The sequence below is a fragment of the Schistocerca cancellata genome, chromosome 5, assembly GCF_023864275.1.
Source record: "Schistocerca cancellata isolate TAMUIC-IGC-003103 chromosome 5, iqSchCanc2.1, whole genome shotgun sequence".
NCBI classification, from domain to species: Eukaryota; Metazoa; Arthropoda; class Insecta; order Orthoptera; family Acrididae; genus Schistocerca; species Schistocerca cancellata.
In genome coordinates, this window is record NC_064630.1 from 175,993,381 (window position 1) to 176,020,070 (window position 26,690).

Consider the following 26,690-nt stretch of genomic DNA (forward strand, 5'->3'; position numbering starts at 1 on the left):
AATTATCCTAAGGACAAACACACACACCCGTGCCCGAGGGAGGACTCGAACCTCCGCCGGGATCAGCCGCACAGTCCATGACTGCAGCGCCTGAGACCGCTCGGCTAATCCCGCGCGGCTCCAAATCTTAAAGGTCTCAAGTTAGTGTAAATGTATGTACACTTTTAATTCTGTGTTTATTTTGTATAATGTAGGTCTTTTATTTCCGATTTTTAGCGTGATTCCTGTCAGAGAGAGCAGAGTGAAAATTATCGTCAATTTCCGATCCCATGTCCTGACCCTTTCTCCAGTTAAAAAACGTTCTCCCAAGCGACCCGTACAGGGTTGGTACATTAAAGTAGCACGTTAGTGAAGAATTTCCGTTCCCGACACAAAAAGGGGTTGTGCATTCTTCTGTGCTTTGTTAAAAATAAAACAACTTTTTTCATCAACAACAGATGTCGTGTTAATGATCCCACGGACAGTTTGGGCCGTCTCGATCTATGTACCCCAAAAACAAAGCAACGTATTTTCAGGAACATCAGAGAAAAAGTACTTCAGGACTCTAAGAAATGACAGATATACAAAGAGTGTCATGAGAGCTTTAAGGGATGAATAGATGGCAACAGGACCGCATCTCGGTGACTATCACGAATTTGATACTATGGGTTTATTGTGTATTGCTAAAGATTAAAAGCCTGCAAAATGTCACGTTCAGTTAATGTCTGTTTTCCCAATACTGCTCGATAATCACAGTTTGATAAAATTTCACATCATATTTTCGTGCGCAAAAAAAAGAAAAAAATCTGTAAAAAGTACAGGCGAAGTAGTGAGTTAACGCACAACACGGAAATTACGTGTGATATAATGGAGTCTTAGAATTATCAGGAGAAACGCGAACATTATTACAAATGTTCATGGCTGTCCAATCCTATTTAAAGCTTCCGTGAAGTTTGAAAAGTAGGAGAGCAGTGAGGTACTGTCGGAGTTGAGTCTATGACGAAATTAGAATATTATATTTTAATTAAAAAATGGTTCAAATGCCTCTGAGCACTATGGGACTTAACTTCTGAGGTAATCAGTCCCCTAGAACTTAGAACTACTTAAACCTAACTAACCTAAGGACATCACACACATCCATGCCCTAGGCAGGATTCGAACCTGCGACCGTAGCGGCCGAGCGGTTCCAGACTGTATCGCCTAGAACCGCTCGGCCACTCCGGCCGGCATATTTTAATACCCTCAGCTGCTGACGGGTGAAAATATGTGCCCCGACCGGGACTCGAACCCGGGATCTCCTGCTTACATGGCAGACGCTCTATCCACCTTCTTTTTTTTTTTCTTTTTTTTGATCTCATTTTGTTCTATATTGTTCGTTGACTTTGTTCGTGATGGACGTCCGATGACACCCGTTCAGGTTGTTCGTTGACCCTTTCACTCAGTTTTTTTTTTATTACAGAGGGTAGCTAAACCCTCTGACCGAACACCCTGAGCTACCGTCCCGGCATCCATCTGAGCCACCGAGGGCACAGCGGATAGTGCGACTGCACGTCTCCCGCGAGACCCACATTCTCACCTTATATGTCCACACACTACATTCGGAGTGTCCCTGCCCAACACATCCATTACTCGTGGAAGACATTCTTATCAAGTCTCGTAAGAGTTCGGTTATAATAATGTCGTGTGACGAGGGCCTCCCGTCGGGTAGACCGTTCGCCTGGTGCAAGTCTTTCGATTAGACGCCATGTCGGCGACTTGCGCGTCGCTGGGGATGAAATGATGACGATTGGGATAACACAACACTCAGTCCCTGAGAGGAGAAAATCTCCAACCCAGCCGGGAATCGAACCCGGGCCCTTAGGATTGACAGTCTCTCGCGCTGACCACGCCGCTACCGGGGGCGGACAGAGTTCGGGTAATATGTGTGCATCCGCATTGCCAGAACTATATACTTATATGGATATGAGTCGTACCTGTGTAGCTCAGTCGCTAACATGTAAGCGGTGAGAGACGGAGGGACTTTCCATCAGAAAAACGCGATTAAACCTTCGTAGTGCGAACACATGGTGAAATGACGGTTAAACGTACATGGTCCTATCACACTAATGTGATCATCACCTATGTTCTGCGTCAAAGTGCAATAACCACTCATAGACGGCAGGTGGAAGCACTAGTACTGGAGTGTATATAAAGCGTGTAGGAAGGGACGCGGAAAACAGTGCAGACGTTGTCGTAATGCGGAAACGAAGCCATTCAACTGACGTCCAAATGGGCATCATCATTAGCTTGCGGGCCAGAGGTGGAAGCATTTCCGGAACGGCTAAGTTTGTAAACTGTTTGCGTGTCGACGTGGTTAAAGTGTATCGTGCATGGCAAAATGACGCTATCCAGCACCCGCGCCAGGCAGTTGTCGTGCACCATGGGCAACAGATGATAGGAATCAGCAACAACAGCGAATGGGCGTGCAACTGTTGAGCAACTGACCATCCAGACGAATCATGGGGTCCCAACAGTGACTCCTCACCGACCGTTAGGCGAAAGTTGCTGCGCATGGGCCTCTGCAGCAGGCGCCTCATACATGCACCCATGAAGACTGCTGTTACTTGGCGACGAAGGCTGGAATTTGCACGCCAATGCCGCAAGTGAACGCGAACCATGCAGAACTAGCACTCCTGAAAGAAAGGATATTGCGGAGATATGGCTTACCCACAGCCTGGGGGATGTTTCCAGAATGAGATTTTCAATCTGCAGCGGAGTGTGCGCTGATATGAAACTTCCTGGCAGATTAAAACTGTGTGCCCGACCGAGACTCGAACTCGGGACCTTTGCCTTTCGCGGGCAAGTGCTCTACCATCTGAGCTACTGAAGCACGACTCACGCCCATTCTGGAAACATCCCCCAGGCTGTGGCTAAGCCATGTCTCCGCAATATCCTTTCTTTCAGGTGTGCTAGTTCTGCAAGGTTCGCAGGAGAGCTTCTGTAAAGTTTGGAAGGTAGGAGACGAGGTACTGGCAGAAGTAAAGCTGTGAGTACCGGTCGTGAGTCGTGCTTCGGTAGCTCAGATGGTAGAGCACTTGCCCGCGAAAGGCAAAGGTCCCGAGTTCGAGTCTCGGTCGGGCACATAGTTTTAATCTGCCAGGAAGTTTCATATCAGATCACACTCCGCTGCAGAGTGAAAATCTCATTCTGGAATCTTCATTCAGTTTGGCAACAGAAAGTAGTGGAATCCTCGACATTGTGTTACTTTCTGCTAGAACTGAATAGGATTCATCAGGATCGATGAGGGCAACTTTCCACAGATTTCTGAAGCTTGCAACAGGTAACTTCCGTGTTGTGTAGTCAGTAATCAGCCCAAGGACCACGTGTTAGGCACCAAGCTGGCAGGAGTCTTGTACTCACTGTGATTGTTCATGCTTTCAGAGGAGTGTTAAAAACACTCTATTAAACATCCTAAAGTTTACCGTTCCCGAGGTATATTTTGTCTTCGTGATTAATGGGATCGGAAGATGAAACACCGGAGGGCAGTCTACAGCTACACGCCGAGATGCTGCCGCCTGCACGCTACGTAACACTCCATGCGCTGTTGCTTCTCACGGAACGCATCTCTCTCTTTCTCTCTCGTTCGCTCGTCTCAACCCCATGGCGCTATTTTAAATAATACTTGTAACTCAAAACAGTCTTTGTTAGTTAGCGATACGTGATGATCAATATTAGTGCACTATTTTCTTCTGATTTCAGCCCTAAATACTTATTTGCCTGAGTAAATGTTAATCTTTTGAGCACATTGCCAACTATCTCTATGATTAACCTTGATTTATCGATGTACCAAGTGACTATTTGAGTCACGCCAATCGGTAAGACCGAGTACAATTTTTTTTAAGGAGGTGCTGGTAGAATGCTTCGAAAGCATCACGGAATGAAATCTCTTTCGATGGATTTTACTTTTAAAAGGAACTGGCGGAACCTTAGATGTACCACCACACTTGGGGTAAAGTGGGAGCAGAGCAGTTAGCAATTTATAGCCCTAGTCTCTGTTACTCAACCGTGAATGTTTGTTAATATTTATAAACAGTTTTCAGACAGACTGCTACGCCACAATTATTTGTTATCCTGATTAATTTTCGTAATATATCAAGTTTATCGATATGACATCATCAGGCAAAACTGGTAATACAGAAACATTTAACTTCAATACACAGAGGTCTTATTGTAGTAGTATTTAATCCCACTTTGTGTGCACGGCTCTGTTCATTGTAAGTGGCTACCCTCTTGTGACTAATACTCCTCCATCCACCACTGTTTAGATTAGATTAGATTAGATTAATACTAGTTCCATGGATCATGAATACGATATTTCGTAATGATGTGGAACGAGTCAAATTTTCCAATACATGACATAATTAAGTTAATTTAACAACATACTTAAGCTAATATAACAACTTTTTCATTTTTTTGTGTTTTTTTTTTTAATTTATATCTAAAAATTCCTCTATGGAGTAGAAGGAGTTGTCATTCAGAAATTCTTTTAATTTCTTCTTAAATACTTGTTGGTTATCTGTCAGACTTTTGATACTATTTGTTAAGTGACCAAAGACTTTAGTGCCAGTATAATTCACCCCTTTCTGTGCCAAAGTTAGATTTAATCTTGAATAGTGAAGATCATCCTTTCTCCTAGTAGTGTAGTTATGCACACTGCTATTAGTTTTGAATTGGGTTTGGTTGTTAATAACAAATTTAATAAGAGAGTATATATACTGATAAGCTACTGTGAATATCCCTAGATCCTTAAATAAATGTCTGCAGGATGATCTTGGGTGGACTCCAGCTATTATTCTGATTACACGCTTTTGTGCAATAAATACTTTATTCCTCAGTGATGAATTACCCCAAAATATGATGCCATATGAAAGCAACGAGTGAAAATAGGCGTAGTAAGCTAATTTACTAAGATGTTTATCACCAAAATTTGCAATGACCCTTATTGCATAAGTAGCTGAACTCATACGTTTCAGCAGATCATCAATGTGTTTCTTCCAATTTAATCTCTCATCAATGGCCACACCTAAAAATTTGGAATATTCTACATTAGCTATATGCTTCTGGTATCCGAGCAAGCTGAGGGTACTTTCTGTGCCTCTGACACTTTCTCCGTTTTCCTGCCCCAGCTGCGTATCGTTCGCGGGAAGAACGATTGCTGATAAGCCTTCGTGTGGGCTCGAATCTTAATTTTTCCTTCGTGGTCTTTTCGCAAGATGTAAATAGGAATAAGTGATATTCTGGTTGACTCTTCTAGGTTGATTGGTTGATTTGGGCGAAGGAACCAAACAGCGAGGTCATCGGTCCCATAGGATTAGGGAAGGATGGGGAAGAAAATCGGCCGTGCCCTTTCAAAGGAACCATCCCAGCATTTGCCTGAAGCGATTTAGGGAAATCACGGGAAACCTAAATCAGAAAGGGCGGATCCGGGTTTGAACCGTCGTCTCCTGAATTCGAGTCCAGTGTGAAAACCACGTCGCCACGTTACTTGAGTTGGGTGTGCATCTCTGTGACGCTTTCGTGCCCGATAACTGAACCTGCAACTAAACGTCCTAATCTGCTCTGTTTCCTCTGACAATCCTGCCTGGTGCGGACGAGCAATGCTCAGGCATGGGTCGAACAAGTGTTTTGTATGCTACTACCTTCGTTGATGGACTACGTTTCCTGAGAATTCTTCCAATGAATCTCAGCCTGGCATCCGCCTTACCCGCGGTTAATTTTATGTTGCCGTTATACTTCAAATCGCTCTGTACGCATTCTCCCAAACATTTTATGGAACTAACTGCTTCCAATGATTATTCTGCTGTCATGTTTTTCTGACTATGCATACACAATACGTTACGTTTGTTACGTTGAGGACCAACTGCACTCCCTGCACCAAGCGTCGTTCATGTGCACGTCTTCCTGCATTCCGCTACAACTTTCTCTGTATACAAAAGCGTCATCCAAAAAAAGCCACATGAAACTTCAGACGTTATGTGTGTTTGTGAAAATTAATGGGCCCACAACACTCCCTGGGGCACGCCCGAAGTTATTTTTACATCTGAAGACTTTTCTCCGTTTAGAATGGTACGCTGTGTTCTGTTTGCTAGAAACTTTACAGTGCAGTCACACAATTGATCTGATATTCCATACGCTCGTATTTTGTGCATTAGGCGGCAGTGCGTAACTGCACCGAACTGTTGGGCTCCTGTACCTATTTTTCTGGGTTCAAAATGGTTCAACTGGCTCTGAGCACTATGGGACTTAACATCTTAGGTCATCAGTCCCCTAGAACTTAGAACTACTTAAACCTCATTAACCTAAGGACAACACACACATCCATGCCCGAGGCAGGATTCGAACCTGCGACCGTAGCAGTCCCGCGGTTCCGGACTGCAGCGCCTAGAACCGCACGGCCACCGCGGCCGGCTATTTTTTCTGGGTCTGGTGGACGAAAAGAGCGGTCTGGGTTGCACATGTGCGTTGTTTTCGGAATGCATGTTGATTACTACAGAGGAGATTTTCGCTCTCCAGAAATGTCATAATTCGCGAGCTTTTAACATGTTCCAACATTCTACAAGAGGCCGATGTCAGAAATATAACCCTATAGTTATGTGCGTCTGTTCGACGACCTTTCTTGAAAACGGGAATAGATAGTGTTTTTTTTTCAATAATTAGGAACTCTTCTCTCCCCTAGAGACTATTGTACACAGATCCTAGAAGAGGCGTTTTGGATTCGCATTCGGAAGGACGACGGTTCAAACCCGCTTCTGGCCATTCTGATTTAGGTATTCCGTAATTTCACTAAATCGCTTCAGGATGGTTCTTCTGAGAGGGCAGGACCGATTTCCTTCCCCATCCTTCCCTAATCCCAGCTTGTGTTCCGTCTCTAATGACATCGTTGTCGACGAGACAATCTTTTCGTCCTCCCCTAGAAGAGGGGCACATATTTTCACATGATCTGTGCAGAATCGAACTGGTATCCCGTCAGGTCAGTGGTCATTCCACTGCTGAGCAGTTTCAGTTGTTCAGTTGTTCAGTTGGTCACTTATTTCAGCATGTGCCGTTTTGTCGTTCGTGCGACTATTTAAAAGAAGTATAGTGCGCTCTCCCTCTGCGAAACATTTTGGAAAAAGATGTTAGGTACTTCCTCCTTTTGTGTGTCATCCTCTATTTCCGTGCCTTTATAACCTCTGAGTGTCTCCTTAAAGGGCTTCGATCCGTTTACTGACCTAACATAAGGCCAAAATATCTTAGCATTTTCTGTCAAGTCAGTAGATAGAATTTTACTTTCGAATTAGTTAAACGCTTCGCGCGTACTCCTCCTTACACTAACTTTGGCTTCCTGTTCATAGCCGGCCTGAGTGGCCGAGCGGTTCTAGGCGCTACAGTCTGGAGCCGCGCGACCGCTACGGTCGCAGGTTCGAATCCTGCGTCGGGCATGGATGTGTGTGTTGTCCTTAGGTTAGTTAGGTTTAAGTAGTTCTAAGTTCTAGGGGACTGATGACCTCAGTAGTTAAATCCCATAGTGCTCAGAGTCATTTGAACCATCTTTTTGTCCCGTTTATATAGAGCGCATGAACCATGGACCTTGCCGTTGGTGGGGAGGCTTGCGTGCCTCAGCGATACAGATGGCGGTACCGTAGGTGCAACCACAACGGAGGGGTATCTGTTGAGAGGCCAGACAAACATGTGCAGCCTTTTCAGTAGTTGCAGGGGCAACAGTCTGGATGATTGACTGATCTGGCCTTGTAACATTAACCAAAACGGCCTTGCTGTGCTGGTACTGCGAACGGCTGAAAGCAAGGGGAAACTACAGCCGTAATTTTTCCCGAGGACATGCAGCTCTACTGTATGATTCAATGATGATGGCGTCCTCTTGGGTAAAATATTCCGGAGGTAAAATAGTCCCCCATTCGGATCTCCGGGCGGGGACTACTCAAGAGGACGTAGTTATCAGGAGAAAGAAAACTGACGTTCTACGGATCGGAGCGTGGAATGTCAGATCACTTAATCGGGCAGGTAGGTTAGAAAATTTAAAAAGGGAGATGGATAGGTTAAAGTTAGATATAGTGGGAATTAGTGAAGTTCGGTGGCAGGAGGAACAAGACTTTTGGTTAGGTGATTACAGGGTTATAAATACAAAATCAAATAGGGGTAATGCAGGAGTAGGTTTAATAATGAATAAAAAAATAGGAGTGCGGGTTAGCTACTACAAACAGCATAGTGAACGCATTATTGTGGCCAAGATAGACACAAAGCCCATGCCTACTACAGCAGTACAAGTTTATATGCCAACTAGCTCTGCAGATGATGAAAAAATAGATGAAATGTATGACGAGATAAAAGAAATTATTCAGGTAGTGAAGGGAGACGAAAATTTAATAGTCATGGGTGACTGGAATTCGTCAGTAGGAAAAGGGAGAGAAGGAAACATAGTAGGTGAATATGGATTGGGGGGAAGAAATGAAAGAGGAAGCCGCCTGGTAGAATTTTGCACAGAGCATAACTTAATCATAGCTAACACTTGGTTCAAGAATCCTGAAAGGAGGCTGTATACATGGAAGAAGCCTGGAGATACTGACAGGTTTCAGATAGATTATATAATGGTAAGACAGAGATTTAGGAACCAGGTTTTAAATTGTAAGACATTTCCTGGGGCAGATGTAGATTCTGACCACAATCTATTGGTTATGAACTGCAGATTGAAACTGAAGAAACTGCAAAAAGGTGGGAATTTAAGGAGATGGGACCTGGATAAACTGAAAGAACCAGAGGTTGTAGAGAGTTTCAGGGAGAGCATTAGGGAACAATTGACTGGAATGGGGGAAAGAAATACAGTAGAAGAAGAATGGGTGGCTCTGAGGGATGAAGTGGTGAAGGCAGCAGAGGATCAAGTAGGTAAAATGACGCGGGCTAATAGAAATCCTTGGGTAACAGAAGAAATATTGAATTTAATTGATGAAAGGAGAAAATATAAAAATGCAGTAAATGAAGCAGGCAAAAAGGAATACAAACGTCTCAAAAATGAAATCGACAGGAAGTGCAAAATGGCTAAGCAGGGATGGCTAGAGGAGAAATGTAAGGATGTAGAGGCTTGTCTCACTAGGGGTAAGATAGATACTGCCTACAGGAAAATTAAAGAGACCTTTGGAGAGAAGAGAACCACTAGTATGAATATCAAGAGCTCAGATGGCAACCCAGTTCTAAGCAAAGAAGGGAAAGCAGAAAGGTGGAAGGAGTATATAGAGGGTCTATACAAGGGCGATGTTCTTGAGGACAATATTATGGAAATGGAAGAGGATGTAGATGAAGATGAAATGGGAGATAAGATACTGCGTGAAGAGTTTGACAGAGCACTGAAAGATCTGAGTCAAAACAAGGCCCCGGGAGTGGACAACATTCCATTAGAACTACTGATGGCCTCGGGAGAGCCAGTCATGACAAAACTCTACCATCTGGTGAGCACGATGTATGAGACAGGCGAAATACCCTCAGACTTTAAGAAGAATATAATAATTCCAATCCCAAAGAAAGCAGGTGTTGACAGATGTGAAAGTTACCGAACTATCAGTTTAATAAGTCACAGCTGCAAAATACTGACGCGAATTCTTTACAGACGAATGGAAAAACTGGTAGAAGCCGACCTCGGGGAAGATCAGTTTGGATTCCGTAGAAATGTTGGAACACGTGAGGCAATACTGACCTTACGACTTATCTTGGAAGAAAGATTAAGAAAAGGCAAACCTACATTTCTAGCATTTGTAGACTTAGAGAAAGCTTTTGACAATGTTGACTGGAATACTCTCTTTCAAATTCTGAAGGTGGCAGGGGTAAAATACAGGGAGCGAAAGGCTATTTACAATTTGTACAGAAACCAGATGGCAGTTATAAGAGTCGAGGGGCATGAAAGAGAAGCAGTGGTTGGGAAGGGAGTAAGACAGGGTTGTAGCCTCTCCCCGATGTTATTCAATCTGTATATTGAGCAAGCAGTAAAGGAAACAAAAGAAAAATTCGGAGTAGGTATTAAAATTCATGGAGAAGAAGTAAAAACTTTGAGGTTCGCCGATGACATTGTAATTCTGTCAGAGACAGCAAAGGACTTGGAAGAGCAGTTGAACGGAATGGACAGTGTCTTGAAAGGAGGATATAAGATGAACATCAACAAAAGCAAAACGAGGATAATGGAATGTAGTCAAATTAAGTCGGGTGATGCTGAGGGAATTAGATTAGGAAATGAGACACTTAAAGTAGTAAAGGAGTTTTGCTATTTAGGGAGTAAAATAACGGATGATGGTCGAAGTAGAGAGGATATAAAATGTAGACTGGCAATGGCAAGGAAAGCGTTTCTCAAGAAGAGAAATTTGTTAACATCGAATATAGATTTAAGTGTCAGGAAGTCGTTTCTGAAAGTATTTGTATGGAGTGTAGCCATGTATGGAAGTGAGACATGGACGATAACTAGTTTGGACAAGAAGAGAATAGAAGCTTTCGAAATGTGGTGCTACAGAAGAATGCTGAAGATAAGGTGGGTAGATCACGTAACTAATGAGGAGGTATTGAATAGGATTGGGGAGAAGAGAAGTTTGTGGCACAACTTGACAAGAAGAAGGGATCGGTTGGTAGGACATGTTCTGAGGCATCGAGGGATCACAAATTTAGCATTGGAGGGCAGCGTGGAGGGTAAAAATCGTAGAGGGAGACCAAGAGATCAATACACTAAGCAGATTCAGAGGGATGTAGGTTGCAGTAGGTACTGGGAGATGAAGAAGCTTGCACAGGATAGAGTAGCATGGAGAGCTGCATCAAACCAGTCTCAGGACTGAAGACCACAACAACAACAACAGAGGGCACCACCATACGTCACGTGGGGCCGACTGTAAGTCTCTGACTAATGTCTTTAGCCTCGATTGAAGGTAACTGACTGTCACGTCGTTGGTGCAGAGTCGACCGCCATATCTTACCCAACTTTAAGCCTTCCTCTTTTCTATTAAAATTATTGTTGTGTTTCTGAACCTCTATAGCTCCTCTATACATGCGTGCATAATAATGTGATGTCCTGGCTAGCATACTCGTCTCACTAATAGAGACTAATTTTAATAGAAAAGAGGGAGGCTTCAAATTAAATAAGCTATGGCGGTAGACTCTGTGCCAACGATGTGACAATCGATTACCTTCAATTGAGAATAATGACTTTAGCCAGAGACTTACAGTCGGCCCCAAGTGACGTATGGTGGTGCCCTCTATGCGCTCTATATAAACGGGACCTCCACGGCCTGGCAGGCAGTCGTTGACTCACCTCGGAAGATGCTGCCCGCAGTTGACAACGAAACGTCAGGAAGAACAAGATTTACAGATCGATCACGCCCTCTCAGGCCGGAAGTTTTAACGAATGAACACGCCGGCCGTGAAAGCCTACACGTTGTGCGTTGACGCTTCTACAGGGAGGATATGTCGGTTGTGGTACGACGACTGGAGGGGCTACGTAAGAAGAAAGCTCAACAACTTCTTACACTCACTTTTTTGCTACGTAGTCGTGACACTGGCGCAATTCCGAATTTTTTGAAGATGAGATGACTGTTTCACTCAGAACAAGGTAACCGTATCTACTCACGCATGGAAGTGGCGACGCTACGGGAGCTGATTCACCAAACACGTCGAGGACCGGCGGTAACTAGCAGTCAACTGTTAAGTCTCCATTTATTTATTAGCAAAATGGTTCAAATGGCTCTGAGCACTATGGGACTTAACAGCTAAGGTCATCAGTCCCATAGAACTCAGAACTACTTAAACCTAAATAACCTAAGGACATCATACACCTCCATGCCCAAGGCAGGATACGAACCTGCGACCTTAGCGGTCGCGCGGTTCCAGACTGAAGCGCCTAGAACCGCTCGGCCACACCGGCCGGCCATTTATTAACAATGCAGTGCAGTTTTGTGATTGGAATAAGGTGGACAGGTTAACATTTAGATCTATGGAACTGAGTGCAAAAGCGTCTTCTAGTAGGCGGAAGAAGTACAAGAATTTACAGAAGGGCAGACAGGAAACACCAGTTACAGATGATTCCCGTGTGGTTATTAATTCGTCGGGAAGGGAATTATCGAAGGAAAAAAATTCTGTTCTCTCTAAAGGAGGAAATTTTGCAATTACTACGTCAAAGTTTCACACGGAGGATATTGTAGCTAATCTAGAGGTGGGGATTCGTCAGTTATCACAACATTCTGCTGATGAAATCAGAATGGAAGCAGTCAGGCTACTGAGTGAAGCTAAGCCACGGAGCAGTAATTTGTCTCAAGGAGAAAGGAAGACGTTACGGGAGATTAATGCTGACAGGAATCTTATTGTACTTACTGCTGATAAGAGTACCGCTACCGTTGTGATGAAGAGCGAGAATTACCATAGGAAGATCACTGACCTTTTGAAGTCTAAGACTGCTAGGAGCTACCAATCGATTAATAAAAAAGACTTCCATTCCTACAGAGGATAAAAAATATCTATGCAAAACGGAAGCTTACCCTCCTAGATTACATGGGTTACCGAAGATACATAAGCCTAATGTCCCATTGAGACCGATAGTGAGTTCTATTGCATCGCTTACTCAAGAGTTAGCTAGACATCTCGCCTCCTTGGTAAACCGCTTATTGGTAAAACTGATTATCACATTAAAAATTCTATGCACTTCATCGAAAAACTGGAGGAAATTATTGTCATTCCAGGTGATATCCTTGTCAATTTTCATGTGGTATCCCTGTAACCATGGTTCCTGTTGACGAAGCTCTTTCATACATAGCTGACTATTTCCTACTTATGTAGTAGCTCTGTTTCGATATTGCCTGTCCGCGACTTATTTACAGTATGATAATGAGTTTTACGAACAAACCGACGGAGTGGCCATGGGCTGTTGCTAATCTATGCATGGAATTTTTTGAACAGCAGGCGCTGCAGTCTGCCAGTAAAAGCCCTTTGATGTGGTATCGGTATGTTGGTGACGCTTTTGTGTATGGAATCACGGTGAAGAGGAATTGTATGGCTTCTCGGTACACCTAAACAGTATTAATCCAAAGATACAATTTACTATGGAGAGAGAGAGCAATTGACAACTTAATTTTTTGGATGTATCAGTAATTAAACGCGCAGATGGGAGCCTAGGGCATATTGGTGGACAGAGCTTATAAGATCTGTGAGCCAATTTATTTGCAAGACGAACTAAATCATTTGCGAATTGCTTTTAAGAAAAATGGATACGCTGAGAACGAGATAGATCGACCACTCCATCCAAGAAGAAAAGTGTTTGACAACATTCAGCAACAACTGTCAGCTGGAAAAGTTTTTCTTCCGTTTATTCGCAACATTACGGACCGTACTGGGAAAGTTCTGACCAAGGTCCAAGTTGAAACAATCTTTAGACTCTCTAAGAAGATTATTGAGTGTTTGAGATCGGCGAAAGACGCATGGCACCCCTTAGCAATTCCTGGGATGTAGCTGTGGGAAGGTTTATATTGGAACAACGAAAAGAAGTGTCAAACGGAAAACAAAAGGAACTGTCGACTGGGACATACCGAACATGTTTTTAAAGTCAGTGATCATGTAATAAAATTTAGTGAGACGAGCGTGCTACCCAGGAAATCGCATTATTATGCACGTATGTGTAGAAAAGCTATAGAGGTTCAGAAACACCACAATAATTTTAATAGAAAAGAAGAAGGCTTAAAGATAGATAAGATATGGCGGTCGACTTTGCACCAACGACGTGATAATCCATTACCTTCAATCGAGAATAATGACGTTAGTCAGAGATAGACTTACAGTCGGCCCCACGTGACGTATGGTGGTACCCTCTATGCGCTCTATATGAAAGGGACGTCCACAGTTTGGCGCCAGTCGTTAACTCACCGCGGAAGATGTTACCCGCAGTTGGCAACGAAACGTCAGGAAGATGTAGTTTTACAGATCGACCACGGCCTCTTAGCCCGGAAGTTTGAACCTATAAGTTTTCTTTGCTTTCTTGGCAGCTTTCTAACACTGTTGTGGAACAACGGCGGGTCTTTTCCATCACTCACACACCCGTGTAGAGCGTATCGTACGATACTCCTGAATTTTGTCTACTAATGGTCAACATTGTCAGTGCTGGAGATGAAATTTTCGTGTTGTTAAGTCAGGTAATCTGAAATTTGTCTCTTGTCGCTCTTGCTAAAAAGAAAGATCTTCCAATACTTTCTGTGTGTTCCTATTTACAGCCGTGTTAAGTAATGCTGTTATGGCCTTATGATCACTGATTCCCTTTTCTGAGTTATGAAGTTCGGGTGTGTCTGTCACCATGAGATCTAAGGCGTTACTTTCGCGTGTCGATGCTGTAACTCCTCAAGGTAATTTTCGGATAAAGCACTTGGAACTATGTTATTCGATTATCTGTCTCTGCTACTTATAGTAATCACCTGAGTCTCTCAGTCTACAGCCAGTAAGTTAAAATCTCCACTTACAATTATAACATCACCAGCGTACTTCACAAGTGTAAAAAGACTGCACAGTAATTATAAGGTAAGCCACAGTAATGGAAGGAGTGTATGCCACAAGAGCATGCTGATTTCTGTCGAACAGAGTAATCCACAACGCACTCGACTCTAAAAGCTAATATATCAAGATACATGTCTACTTAAACTCAATGATTTTGTATTACCTAATGATGAAGCTATGCCTCGAAACATGTTGCTTTATTAAAAATTTTTAAAAAAGTAACACATTACTGTGACTGCTTGCAAAGAAAACGTAAAGTTATTTACGTACGACCAAAGATGTAATTAACTATCATATACTCATATACCCATACCTCCAGTTCTATCACGGACTTTAGGTAGCATAGAGTGATGTACTCGGATGTTTAAATTGGTAGAGTATTGTCTGTGATAAGCAAAGGCACAAGTTTGAATTCCGGGTAAGAATGTAATACTAATGTTTAACTTCTGTTTAGTAACTGCTGTCCTATCTGTATTACGAATGAGGCGCTGAATTTCTAGGAGTGCCGTTCCGTTGACACGCTAGTGTGTCAGCTAACAACGAAAGGAGATTTACGTATCTGCAAAGCATTGATGACTGATGCATGGACTGACAGTTGAAACTTATTATAAATAAATGTAACGCATTGCGCATTAATATGCTAAGAAATCTATTCGTGTTCGATTATAATACTGGCGACAAATCAGTGTAGACAGTAGCTGCCGTAAAATACCTAGGAGTAAGCTTAAGGAGCAATCTTAATTGGAGTGACCACATAAAATAGGTTTTAGGAAATGCAGATGTCGGAGTGAGGTTCAGTGGGAGAATCTCAAATGAAATTTAATACGTCCAGATCAGAAATCATTTAAACAACACTTTTTTGACCGATTCTTGAGTATGGCCCATCAGTCTGCATCAAGTTGTATTACAAGAAGAGATAGTGAAGATTCAACGAAGAATCGCGCGTGTCTTGACGGAATTATGTAGTCAGCGCGAGAGAGTTACGAAGACATTGAAGTTATTCCTGGCCAGACGGTAGGAGAGAGGTGTTGTACATCGTGGAGAGATGGCGCGTGGAAAGCATAATTATTGGTAAACCATCGTATAAACTCCAATTTCGCGGACTTTCTCGTCGTTGTCATTTCGTAAAACGTATGTAGGAGGAAGTAACATGTTTCCCGTGTCATCCTGGAATGTTCTCTCTCAGGATTTTAATAGTATATCTCTCCGTGATGCACAACACCTCTCTCGTACCGTCTAGCACAGGAATTACTTGGGTGTCTTCGTTACTCTCTCGCGCTGAATAAATGATTACCGTGGAGACAAGCGCCAATATTCGTTGAATCTTCACAATGTCTTATATTAATGCAACTTGATAAGGCTCCCAGACTAATGAGCCTTACTCAACAATCGGTGGAGCAATTGTTTTCTAAGCCATTTCTTATGTGGATGTATTACACTTCCTTGGGACTCTCCCCCTGAATTTCATTCCGGAATCTTATGTAAACATTTAAGTTGATTTTTAAGTAAAGGTAGCAGGTAAAGACGAAAATGTTGTGCTCTGAAAAAGTTACGTGACTAAATCCAGTACACTGTTTTAATTTTTTGGGGGAGACAAATGATTTAGCATGTGGATTGCTAAATAGCATTTTAATCTTTGTATAAATACCGTTATAACAGCACATAAAAACGACACAGATCAATTAAAAAACAAGATGGCAACATTCAGATGAAACAAGGAAAAAATTAATCAATAATTAATTGCATAACCAACGAAATATATCGTGGTAAACAGTCTGTAACTGCTATCGCGAGAATAAATTAGAACGACAAGACCAGTCTTGGAGATAGTACCATTAGACGTCACTATATTGCGGGACGAACCAAAGATCGAGAATTCGACAGAATCACGATTGAAATCTTTTATTTATTAGTTGGCGTTGGTACATACAGCCTGCACCATAGAAAGTACTGTAGTCCGTGATTCTCAATTATGCTTACTATTACGATCCATAGTGCATTAAAGACTGGTCGTGGATATAGTACAAACAATAGCCTTTTGTTCGAATCAATCGGAAGATCAAACAGAACCAGAGATTTCCAGAACTGTGACGTAAACAGTTCGGATAGTTCGAGTTCTTAATTATTTTCGGCAATAATGGCTATGTTTGTGAGCCGTGACTGTGTGGGATTATTATTTATTTCTAGTTTCTGCTATTAGTCACTTTTTTATTTTATGTTTAATCTAACATAATACCACGCGTTTCGAACATGTTCTGTTCATCTTCAGGCGTTTATACATACATACAGACATGCAGAGAAATGTTACTTAAAAATAAACAGTCTGAAACTAGATTAATCTAAAACTCTTTGTCCATTGTTTGTTACTTTAGCGGCTGGTGTGGCATTTCGGGGGAGAATGGGGGCAGTGTATGGCTAGAAATCGAAATTCGTGATGTCTTGTGCCGGTTTTTTTCCTCGTGTTTGATATGTATGATATCACAGCCTGTATAGGATGCAGATAGATTTGCATCAGTTATGTGTTACGAAAATAGTGTGAAAGGCTTTTATATGACAGTTGATCACTTACGATTTCATCATCTTGATGCTTCGCTTGCATCACTGGTGTAATGGCGGAGCTGTTGATTGACATTACGCTATTGCACATTGTATTTTGTCACTGATTGCCAACGTAATTCACTGCACAAATTGCTTCGACGTTATGCACACAACACAAGATGGCCGACTGTAGCATGTGAGTCTGTATCGATTATCGAGGTTTTGTATCGATATTCTTGGTACTGACAGATTTGTAGTCAATTATTTACAATGACATATCTTGAATCTGTTGAGTTAGAACTGGCTTAAGACTGTTGAAGAATTCTGAGTTTTTGAATTCGGTTATTTCATTAAGAATGTTATCTCCATGCTTTGTAATATGTATGAAAATTTCCATTTCTTCCATGATATCCATTCTTTTACTTTTTCCTATTTTGTGTAAAATTTCGAGTTGTCTTCGATTTTCAAAGGGTGGCCTGTGTCTTTAATGTGAGTGGCTACTGCTGATTTGTTACATTTATCAAGCCTGTAGCAGTCTAAATGTTCTTTGAATCGGGTTCTGAAATTTCTGCCTGTTTGGCCAATATAATATTTATTACATTGTCTGCAGGTAATTTTGTAAATGCCAGATGCATCAAAACTTGTATCTGGTGGTTTTATATTGTGAATAAACTTCCTACTTAGGTGGTTGTTGGTGCTGAAGCTGATTTTTACTTCTGTGTTTTTGAATAGTCTTGCTAATTTATCAGATACTATTCCAAGATATGGCATTTTTACATATTTGACTGCTGGGGCACTTGCAAAAACACAGAAGTAAAAATCAGCATTTTGGCAAGTCAAGAAAATAATTCCACTTCAATTTCCTCGAATGAGCAGCTGATCTTAGCCTGTCCCCGGCTTTCGCATATAACAGTGAGATATGGACGCTATATATAACCAACCATCTATGGCAAGGTCTATCAGTCTAACTTTTGCGGACCAAATAAACGAACTGCTAAACTTTGCTCGTATACATTATTCAGTCTAGAATTCGAGTCACAACTTCAATCTAGTAATTCCGCAAGTAGATGGAGACCTGCATAAGCAGAGGTACGAAACATACCTGACAAAGTCTGGAATAAACCTTATCTAAAGATCACTTCGTAAATGCTGTTAAATTTTTCTGTTATAAGCATAGCGCACGGATTTTAAAAATCTATCTCAGTCACTCTGTTTCGTGTCAGAGGTCACTTAAATATCAATAGATAGTCGGCACAACCTACTATCAGCAACAATTTTAACTTAAAATAGTAGCTCTTTCCACATCAGTTCCAAGTTCATGCTTCTAAATGTGCAACACAACAGAACGATTGTCGTTATGTGGCGAAACTTCAGCAAGAATCAAAATTTATGCTCAGTTTATTAATTAAGTTAATCACAGGTTTTTGTGAACATCTAAAGGTGTCTTGAGATAAAGATAAATTCGGACCGATAATCAGCGTTACAATTGAATTGAACGAAGAAGAAATAACTCCAAATACGGTCTAAGAGATATTTAACTGTAGCCTTCATTATTTCATTTCGAATTCACCAATTCCAACTCAGGAAAGTTGCGGGATGCATGGGATGCATGGAAAAACCTCTTAAAAATTTATTTAATAACTTAAAGAGGCTACATCTTGTATAGAATGAATTAGCTGAACAATAAATAAATAAAATATATAAATAAATTCCGCCCCTTACGCAGTATCGTGGATATTAAAAGAAGGAACGTTGTGGAAAAGCTGCTCTTTAAAGAATAAAAGTAACATCATCACAACTAGCGAATGCCTCCACACACACACATACACATGCACGCTAAATAATTAGTTTTGTGAAGACATTTGTTTGGAACTTCTTAAGCTGTGGATGTAGACGTATTTGATAGACAAGAAAGAATAAAACAAAAAAAAACAAAAAAAAAAAAAAACGTGATCACTCGCAACTGAAATCAAGTAAGCGAATAAAATGTAGAACGAAACATGACTTCACAAACAACGCGTCATGTTTAGTAGATGAGAATCTCTACTTCGAATGTACAGAAGAAATGGTGTTAAAAGCGGTATAAATCGAGATGACTAATCAGAGCTGGATTTATACTCGAGAGGATCGGAGTTCAAAAACCCGCTTAGCTATCCTGATTTAGGTATTTTACAGAGAAAGCTGGGATGGTTCCTTTGCAAAAGCCACATGGCTGAGTATCTTCGCCATTCTTCCATTATTTTAGTTGCCATTGGGTTCACGACCACAACCATTATTTTTAATAATCCATTCTTTCTACACTTGCAATTGTTAATTGGAGTAAATTTCGTTTTGTTGTATTTGTATTTGCATTGTCAGGTAGTACAACCTGTGAGTTACTTTCAAGTGCGACCATATGTACAAGCCATCATAATGGGCTCGCCTTGTTTAGTGGTCAAGAAGGAAGAAAGGATTGAAGATTATGGTCTGTCACATCTATGACAATGTCATCTACTTCTTCATTTCTATCCACATCTATAGACCGCAAGTCGCTGTCACTGTCCCCCTTTTTTCTGTTCCAGTCACGAGTGGTGTTGGAGAGGAGTGATCGCAGGGAAGCCTCTATGTGAGCTCGAGTCTCTCTGATTTTACTTTCTTCGTTTTTTCGCGAGATGCGTATTGGAGAAAGTAATGCGCTAGTTGACCCTTCTAGGAACATATGCTCTCCGACTTTAAAGTCAGCTACAACCTGATGTACAAAGCCTCTCTTGTAGCGTCTGCCACTGGAGATGGATGAGCATCTCAGTGACACTTCCGTGCCAACTAAACGAACCTGTGACGAAATGAATTGGTCTTCTTTGGAATTCTATTAATTTTATCGAATGTATCTGGCAAGGGCCCCAGACTGATGCGCGATATTCAGGAGTCTATCAGAGAAGTGTTGAGCTACTTACTTCGTCATTAGGGACGGAGCAGAAGTACAGTTTTGTGAAGGCCAAGGGAAGACGATTGTCTGTGCCTTTCTCAAGGAAATCACTGTGGCATTAGCATGTTTAATCTAAATCTAGATGATCATAAGGCGATTTGAAACCCCTCTTCACGATTGCGAGTCAAGTGTCGCACCATAGCGCACATCTCCTTCACCCAGAGCCTGAAAACGAGACAGTTGATACAAACAGCAGTGTTATCAGAAGGTAGTGACAAAGGCATAACAATATGTTTATCCAATGCGCCACTAGAAGACATATGGATGAACCCTCCAGTCTCGTCTCCGTAGCGTCGCGGAATAGTAAAGAGTTGGAAACGTGGAATATTGTCAAAGTTTCGTTGCCTATGCCGAGAGCCAGAGGCAGTAGGTTAGCCAAGAGGTAAGCGGATTGCACATTTATTGGAATGTGTCGTCACGCAGGGGCAATGGACTGATTACACACAACAGACGAGAGAGAATCGTTTAGCATGCGGGTTTGTGTTAGACGGAGACTTTCGTAGTGTGTAAGACAGAGGTATAGCGTCAGCTGTACTGCATTTCACAACTTCGCGTAAGTCTGCCGTAACAACACGTAACTCTGTCGCAAGAACACCTAAGGGGACAGATGAATCAGCAGTATAAGTGGAACGAATGCGTTCATTACAAACGAGCATGACGTCAGGACGTCGCTCGTGCTTCCTTTAAATACGCCAGCTTTGATAGCAACAAGGCACTCGCAGTTAGACTTGCAGTTAGATGTGTACTGGGATGCTGCGTAGCACTCAGCTCGGTGATCGACATGTTAATCTTTATTAAGGAGATGTTGCAGTAAGGGCGGCCCATCCAGCAGCAGACGTGAGGAGACAGTACCAGCTCTGGTACTCTCTGCTGCCACTGTCAAACATCAACCCAGGATTAGCAGACTGCCGCGGCAGACTCGCTCGCCGCCAATGCTGACCACATCAGTGAGCCGTCGTTGAGATCGTGCGGGGTCTAGGCCCTGTGGATCCGCCGTCACAACCGGGTGAGCCGACGACGCTGGGGGATTGCAGCCCATTCCGCCCGTCCACCGCGGACGAGCCACCAGGAGGAGCAGGGAAGAAGACGGGGTGGGATGGAATACACTCCGCACTACGAGAACGCCTCTCGTGCCGACAGCGCCGGAACTCAAACCCGGAGCCTCCACGCGCAACGGCCTCCTGTCCAGAGCCCAGCCGGGCGCCGCCAGCCACGCGCGGCCGAAGTAAGGGCATTCCTCCGCTACGTCACAGCAAGCAGCGCTGCGCTAGCAAGACTGGTGCGGCCCGGAGCTGGTGTCATCGCTACGAGTCAGCGAGGACTTGGGGAAGGTCGTTGATACCACCAAGCTCAGCCAGCCTGTGTTACGCAGGCCACATTGTACTCGCCAGGAATAAAGGTGTTATGAATTAATAATGTTTCTTTGGCGTTTCTGACCCGTCCACAGTCATTTCCTAGCATCCTGACAACTGGAGAGGTCTCCGCTCGGCTTTTCAGTCCACCGTAGGCGACCGGGACCACCGGGGCGCCTACATCTCATCAGAGAATCTGGTCCGTCCATAATCACGTAATCATCGACATAACGTTAATATTTAACCTGCTTTCTCTTGTCCATACTCAGGCTTAAAGTGAGAAAATTACAACAGCAGGAAGTTAAACCTAGTAGTGGTGTCTTGTGTGGTGCGGCATTACCTGACCCAAAAAGAATGTTAGGAGGGCGATGATGATGAAATTGGTGCCGCCGGCGAAGTCGGTCAGCTTGTCGAACTGGAAGGTGGCGGCCACCGCGAAGAAGATGAGCTGCATGGCCACCGTGACGATAGCGCTGATCGCCAGGTGGTCCTCGTCAAGCAGCTGCACTGCCATCGCTGCACCTGCAACAAGCGAACCCGAACTCTGAGGATGGCGTGGCACAATGCCGGCGAAACGCCTAATATTTTTCGACAATTTCCCTATTTTTCGGAGTCACTGTCAAGTAGAATTCTCTTCACGATAAAGGTTTCACATTTTGAATGCTCCCAAACTTCCTGCTGGACACTATTGCAATTTCAGCTCTATAACCATTTCATACGGCATCTGCAATGAGATATGTAGGAGGGTCACTCCAAAAGAAATGCACACTATTTTTGTAAAAATACAGTTTTCATTCTACATGTGCGAAAGTTTTACGGTGTGTAGATACATCCTTCCCGCTTCTTTTCATACTTAGTTCAACCTGTTCCCGTGAGGGGCGCCGTCACAGCATGTTCTCAAGATGGCTGCTACACCTGACGTTCGTCAGAAGCAACGTACTGTCATAGAATCCCTGTGCTGTGAAAACGAGACAGTGGGAAACATCCACAAGAGGTTGAAAAAGGTGTATGGAGATGCTGCTGTCGATCTCAGTACAGTTAGTCGGTGGACAAGCAGGTTACGTGATGAAAGCGCGCACGGAAATATTGAGAATTGTCCTCGCAGCAGGAGGCTTCGTACTGCACACGCTCCAGAAAATGTACAGAGAGTTAACGAATTGGTGACTGCTGTCAGACGCATCTCAGTGAACAAATTGTCACACTACGGTGGGATAGGGGAAGGAAGTGTCTGCAGAATACTGAAAGTCTTGGCGTTAAAAAAGGTTTGTGCCAGGTGGGTTCCCAGGATGTTGACAGTGGTTCACAAAGAAACAAGAAAAACGGTATGCAGCGAACTTCTGGAACAGTACGAGAATGGTGGAGATGAATTTCTTGGAAGAATTGTGACAGGTGATGAAACATGGCTCCATCATTTTTCACCAGACACGAAGAGGCAATCAATGAAATGGCATCATGCAAATTCACCCAAGAAAATAATTCAAAACCACACCTTCTGCTGGAAAAGTTATGACTATGGTGTTTTTCGATTCCGAAGGACTCTTGTTTGTGGACATCATGCCAAGTGGAACCACCATAAATTCTGATGTCTGAAGAAGCTTCAAGCTCGACTGAGTCGTGTTCGACCACATCGGCAAAAGCAGGATGTTTTGCTGTTGCACGACAATGCACGGCCACATGTCAGTCAAAAAACCATCGGATGGACAACACTGAAACACCCGCCTTGCAGTCCTGACCTGGCTCCATGTGACTATTATCTCTTTGGGAAACTGAAAGACTCTCTTCGTGGAACAAGGTTTGAAGATGATGACTCCCTTGTGCACGCTGCCAAACAGTGGCTCCAACAGGTTGGTCCAGAATTTTACCGCGCAGGTATACAGGCGCTGGTTCCAAAATGGCGCAAGGCAGTTGAGAGGGATGGAAATTATGTGGAGAAATGAAAATATTGTTCCTAAAGGATGCATCTACACACTGTAAAACTTTCAAACATGTAGAATAAAAGATGGATTTAAAAAAATAGTGTGCATTTCTTTTAGAGTGACCCTTGTATTACGTCTTAAGTTCAGAGTTGGACTGGTGTTGATTAAGACGCTAATATTGGTTTGATATACGATATAAACGGCATTGACATGACGTACTTACCATGTGCTACGGCATGCAATGTGGCTGATTAGCACAGGATAAGAAAGAATCCCCACCCCCACTTGAAAATAGCGATAGATTCGTAATAGCTATAGTGTGCGCAAGAAAATAATACTTTTAAGTCGTTTTAATAACTATTGCAGTTTAGGCTCTATAGCCCTTTTTAACCATCAGTCAAATGGGAAAGTAATATTGTTCACAACAGAATCGGGAGTAAGGGCCACGTAATTAAGTACAGACACACCATAAAGTGTGGACGAAAGATGGCAGTTTTCTGTTCAACTAATGCGATTAGTTTAATGTTCGAGTTTATATAAAATTCTTGAAGAACAAAATTATCTGTGGTTCTTGAGCATGACACGTTTTCAAGCTCATCGAATTAGTTATATTCAAAATGAGAGTTTTGAATCTTGCCCCCTATTGGAAAAATTTCTGTGGACGCCAGTCGTTTAGTGCAAGGGTGTAGTCATTGATTCGCAAGGGTATACAGCCACTGTAAGACACTTCTCCGAAAAAGGTTAAACTATCGAAAATAGCGACATATTAGAAATAGCCATAGTGTCCGTAAGGACATAACACTTTTAAGTCCTTTTAATAACTACTGCAGTTTAGGCTCTATAGCCCTTCTCAACCGTCAGTTAAATGGCGAAATTGTTATCATTAAAGAATAATATTGTTCACTGGAGAATCAGGAGCAAGGGGCACGTAGTTAAGTATAGAAACAGCACAAAGTATGCCGGCCCCGGTGGCCGAACGGTTCTAGGCGCTTCAGCCCAGAACCACGAGGCTGCTATGGTCGCAGGTTTGCACCCTGCTTCGGGGATGGATGCGTGTGATGCCCTTAGGTTAGTTGGGTTTAAGTAGTTGTAAGTTCTAGGGGACTGATGACCTCAGATATTGAGTCCCAGCCGGCCGGTGCGGCCGTGGGGTTCTAGGCGCTTCAGTCTGGAACCGCGTGACCGCTACGGTCGCAGGTTCAAATCCTGCTTCGGGCATGGATGTGTGTGATGTCCTTAGGTTAGTTAGGTTTAAGTAGTTCTAAGTTCTAGGGGACTGATGGCCACAGATGTTAAGTCCCATAGTGCTCAGAGCCATTTGAACCATTTTTTTGTTGAGTCCCATAGTGCTCAAGGCCATTTTTTTGACTTATGACCTCAGATGTTAAGTCCCACAGTGCTTAGAGCCATTTGAACCATTTTGAACCACAAAGTATGGAGGAACGTTGGCATTCAACTAATGCAATTAGTTTAGTGTTCGAGTTCATATAAAACTCCTGAAGAACAAAATTGTTTACGGTTCTTGGGGCACGACACGTTTTCAAGCTCACCCAATTAGTTATACTCAAAACAGGTGTTTTGAATCTTCTGGAAAAATTTCTGCGGACGCCAGTCGTAGAGTGTAGGGTGTACTTACTGATTCGCAAGGAAAAACAGCCACTGTAAGACACTTCCCCGAAAAAGGTTAAACTATTGTGGAAATACTTTTCAAAATTTAATTCTTAAGTAACTGAACCCTATTCCTAGGAAACCTAGGAGACGTTCTCCCTCTCACTCTATTAAATCTTCGTTGATCCATTATGGATCGTGTGACGACGGCTGGCAAGAACTTCTTGATGCAATAATTTACCAACAGCCATATGTATTGTAGAAATTTATTTTTATATGAACATCTATGTGCTACCAGTTTCGGCATTACATTGATGCCATCTTCAGGCCCCACTCGTCATAGTCGTAAAATCGCTATACACGGAAAGAGCCATATAAGTGGATCCGTGAATCAATCGTCCTGAAACACCCGTATGTATTGTAGAAATTTATTTTATTTTATGAACTTCTGTATGCTACCAGTTTCGGCATTACATTGATGCCGAAACTGGTAGCACATAGAAGTTCATAAAATAAAATAAATTTCTACAATACATATGGCTGTTGGTAAATTACTGCATCAACAAGACATTTTATTGAAGGTTACTTAGCGGACCTCACCCCACGGAGAATTATTGTCGTCGACGTCCTGACTGCGCCAGGCAGGCCTCACGTTAATTCAAGCGGGTGGTAGGAGCTGTGCCAGGTCGGGACAAGCGTCAGACCGCGACGCTAATTGAGTGGCTGCGGCGCCTTCTTTGCAGACGCGCCCTCTGTCGCGGGAGCACAAGTATCGCAGTGCGGCAGGCCGTCAGGGGCCGAGAGAGAGAGCGACGATCCGACACGGCGCTCGGGCAGGGCTGGAGTTTGCAATTCCCGGTGATGTCTGTGTTTCTCTGTGTGTGTCGCCAGGAGGAGGAGGAGGAGCTGGGGATCAATACGGGAGGGAGGGGCGAGGTCGGGAGGCGAGAGGCGGTAGCGGGTCTGCTCGGCCGCGGCACAGATCATTGTGCGGTACCTGCGCCCGCTGCGCTCCCTCGCGATCGTAAAAGAGAGGCCTCGACAACCCTGCGCGGTCACGCCAGGCAGCAGCAGACAGCCTCTCGCGTCCTGGTGTCCACACCTAGTAACACCACTATCCGAACTTCGCGACAAATTAAAGCTGCGTGTCAGACCGGGACTCGAACCCGGAACCTTGTTGTTTGCGGCTCTTTAACCTGGTTTAGGTATTACACTACTGGCCATTCACATTGCTACACCACGTCGATGATGTGCTACAGACGCGAAATTTAACCGACAGGAAGAAGATGCTGTGATGTGCAAATGAATAGCTTTTCACAGCATTAACATAAGGTTGGCGCCGGCGGCGACACCTACAGCGTGCTGACACGAGGATAGTTTCCAACCGATTTCTCATACACAAACAGCAGTTGAACGGTGTTGCCTGGTGAAACGTTGTTGCGATGCCTCGTGTAAGGAGGAGAAATGTGTAGCATCACGTTTCCGACTTTCATAAAGGTGGGATTGTAGCTTATCGCGATTGCGGTTTATCGTATCGCGACATTGCTGCTCGCGTTGGTCGAGATCCAATGACTGCAGAATATGGAATCGGTGGGTTCAGGAGGGTAATACAGAACGCCGTGCGTCTCCCTCGCGTACCTATAACCAAAAATTTGTTGGTGTCGACCATCAGCTGGTATTGTTGACTGCGGGCGGCCACTACATCGCAGATATTCACTGTTTTGTATCGCCACGATAGAAGTTCAGTGTTCGAGTAATGCTCCCGACAACTCTTTTTGCCGTAAAATGAAATGACGC

The 26,690-nt window shown here is 43.2% G+C and overlaps 1 protein-coding gene across 2 annotated transcripts in view; it reads right to left on the reverse strand.

The window, feature by feature from the left end:
• The window catches only part of LOC126188066 (uncharacterized), a 411,581-nt gene that overhangs the window by 91,652 nt on the left and 293,239 nt on the right, over positions 1-26,690 (reverse strand). For both annotated transcript variants that reach the window (XM_049929511.1, XM_049929510.1), the window contains exon 2: positions 21,710-21,891. In XM_049929511.1, coding sequence (XP_049785468.1) covers positions 21,710-21,883 — 174 coding nt within the window. In that variant the 5' untranslated portion in view covers positions 21,884-21,891. The remainder of the gene's footprint in view (positions 1-21,709; positions 21,892-26,690) is intronic.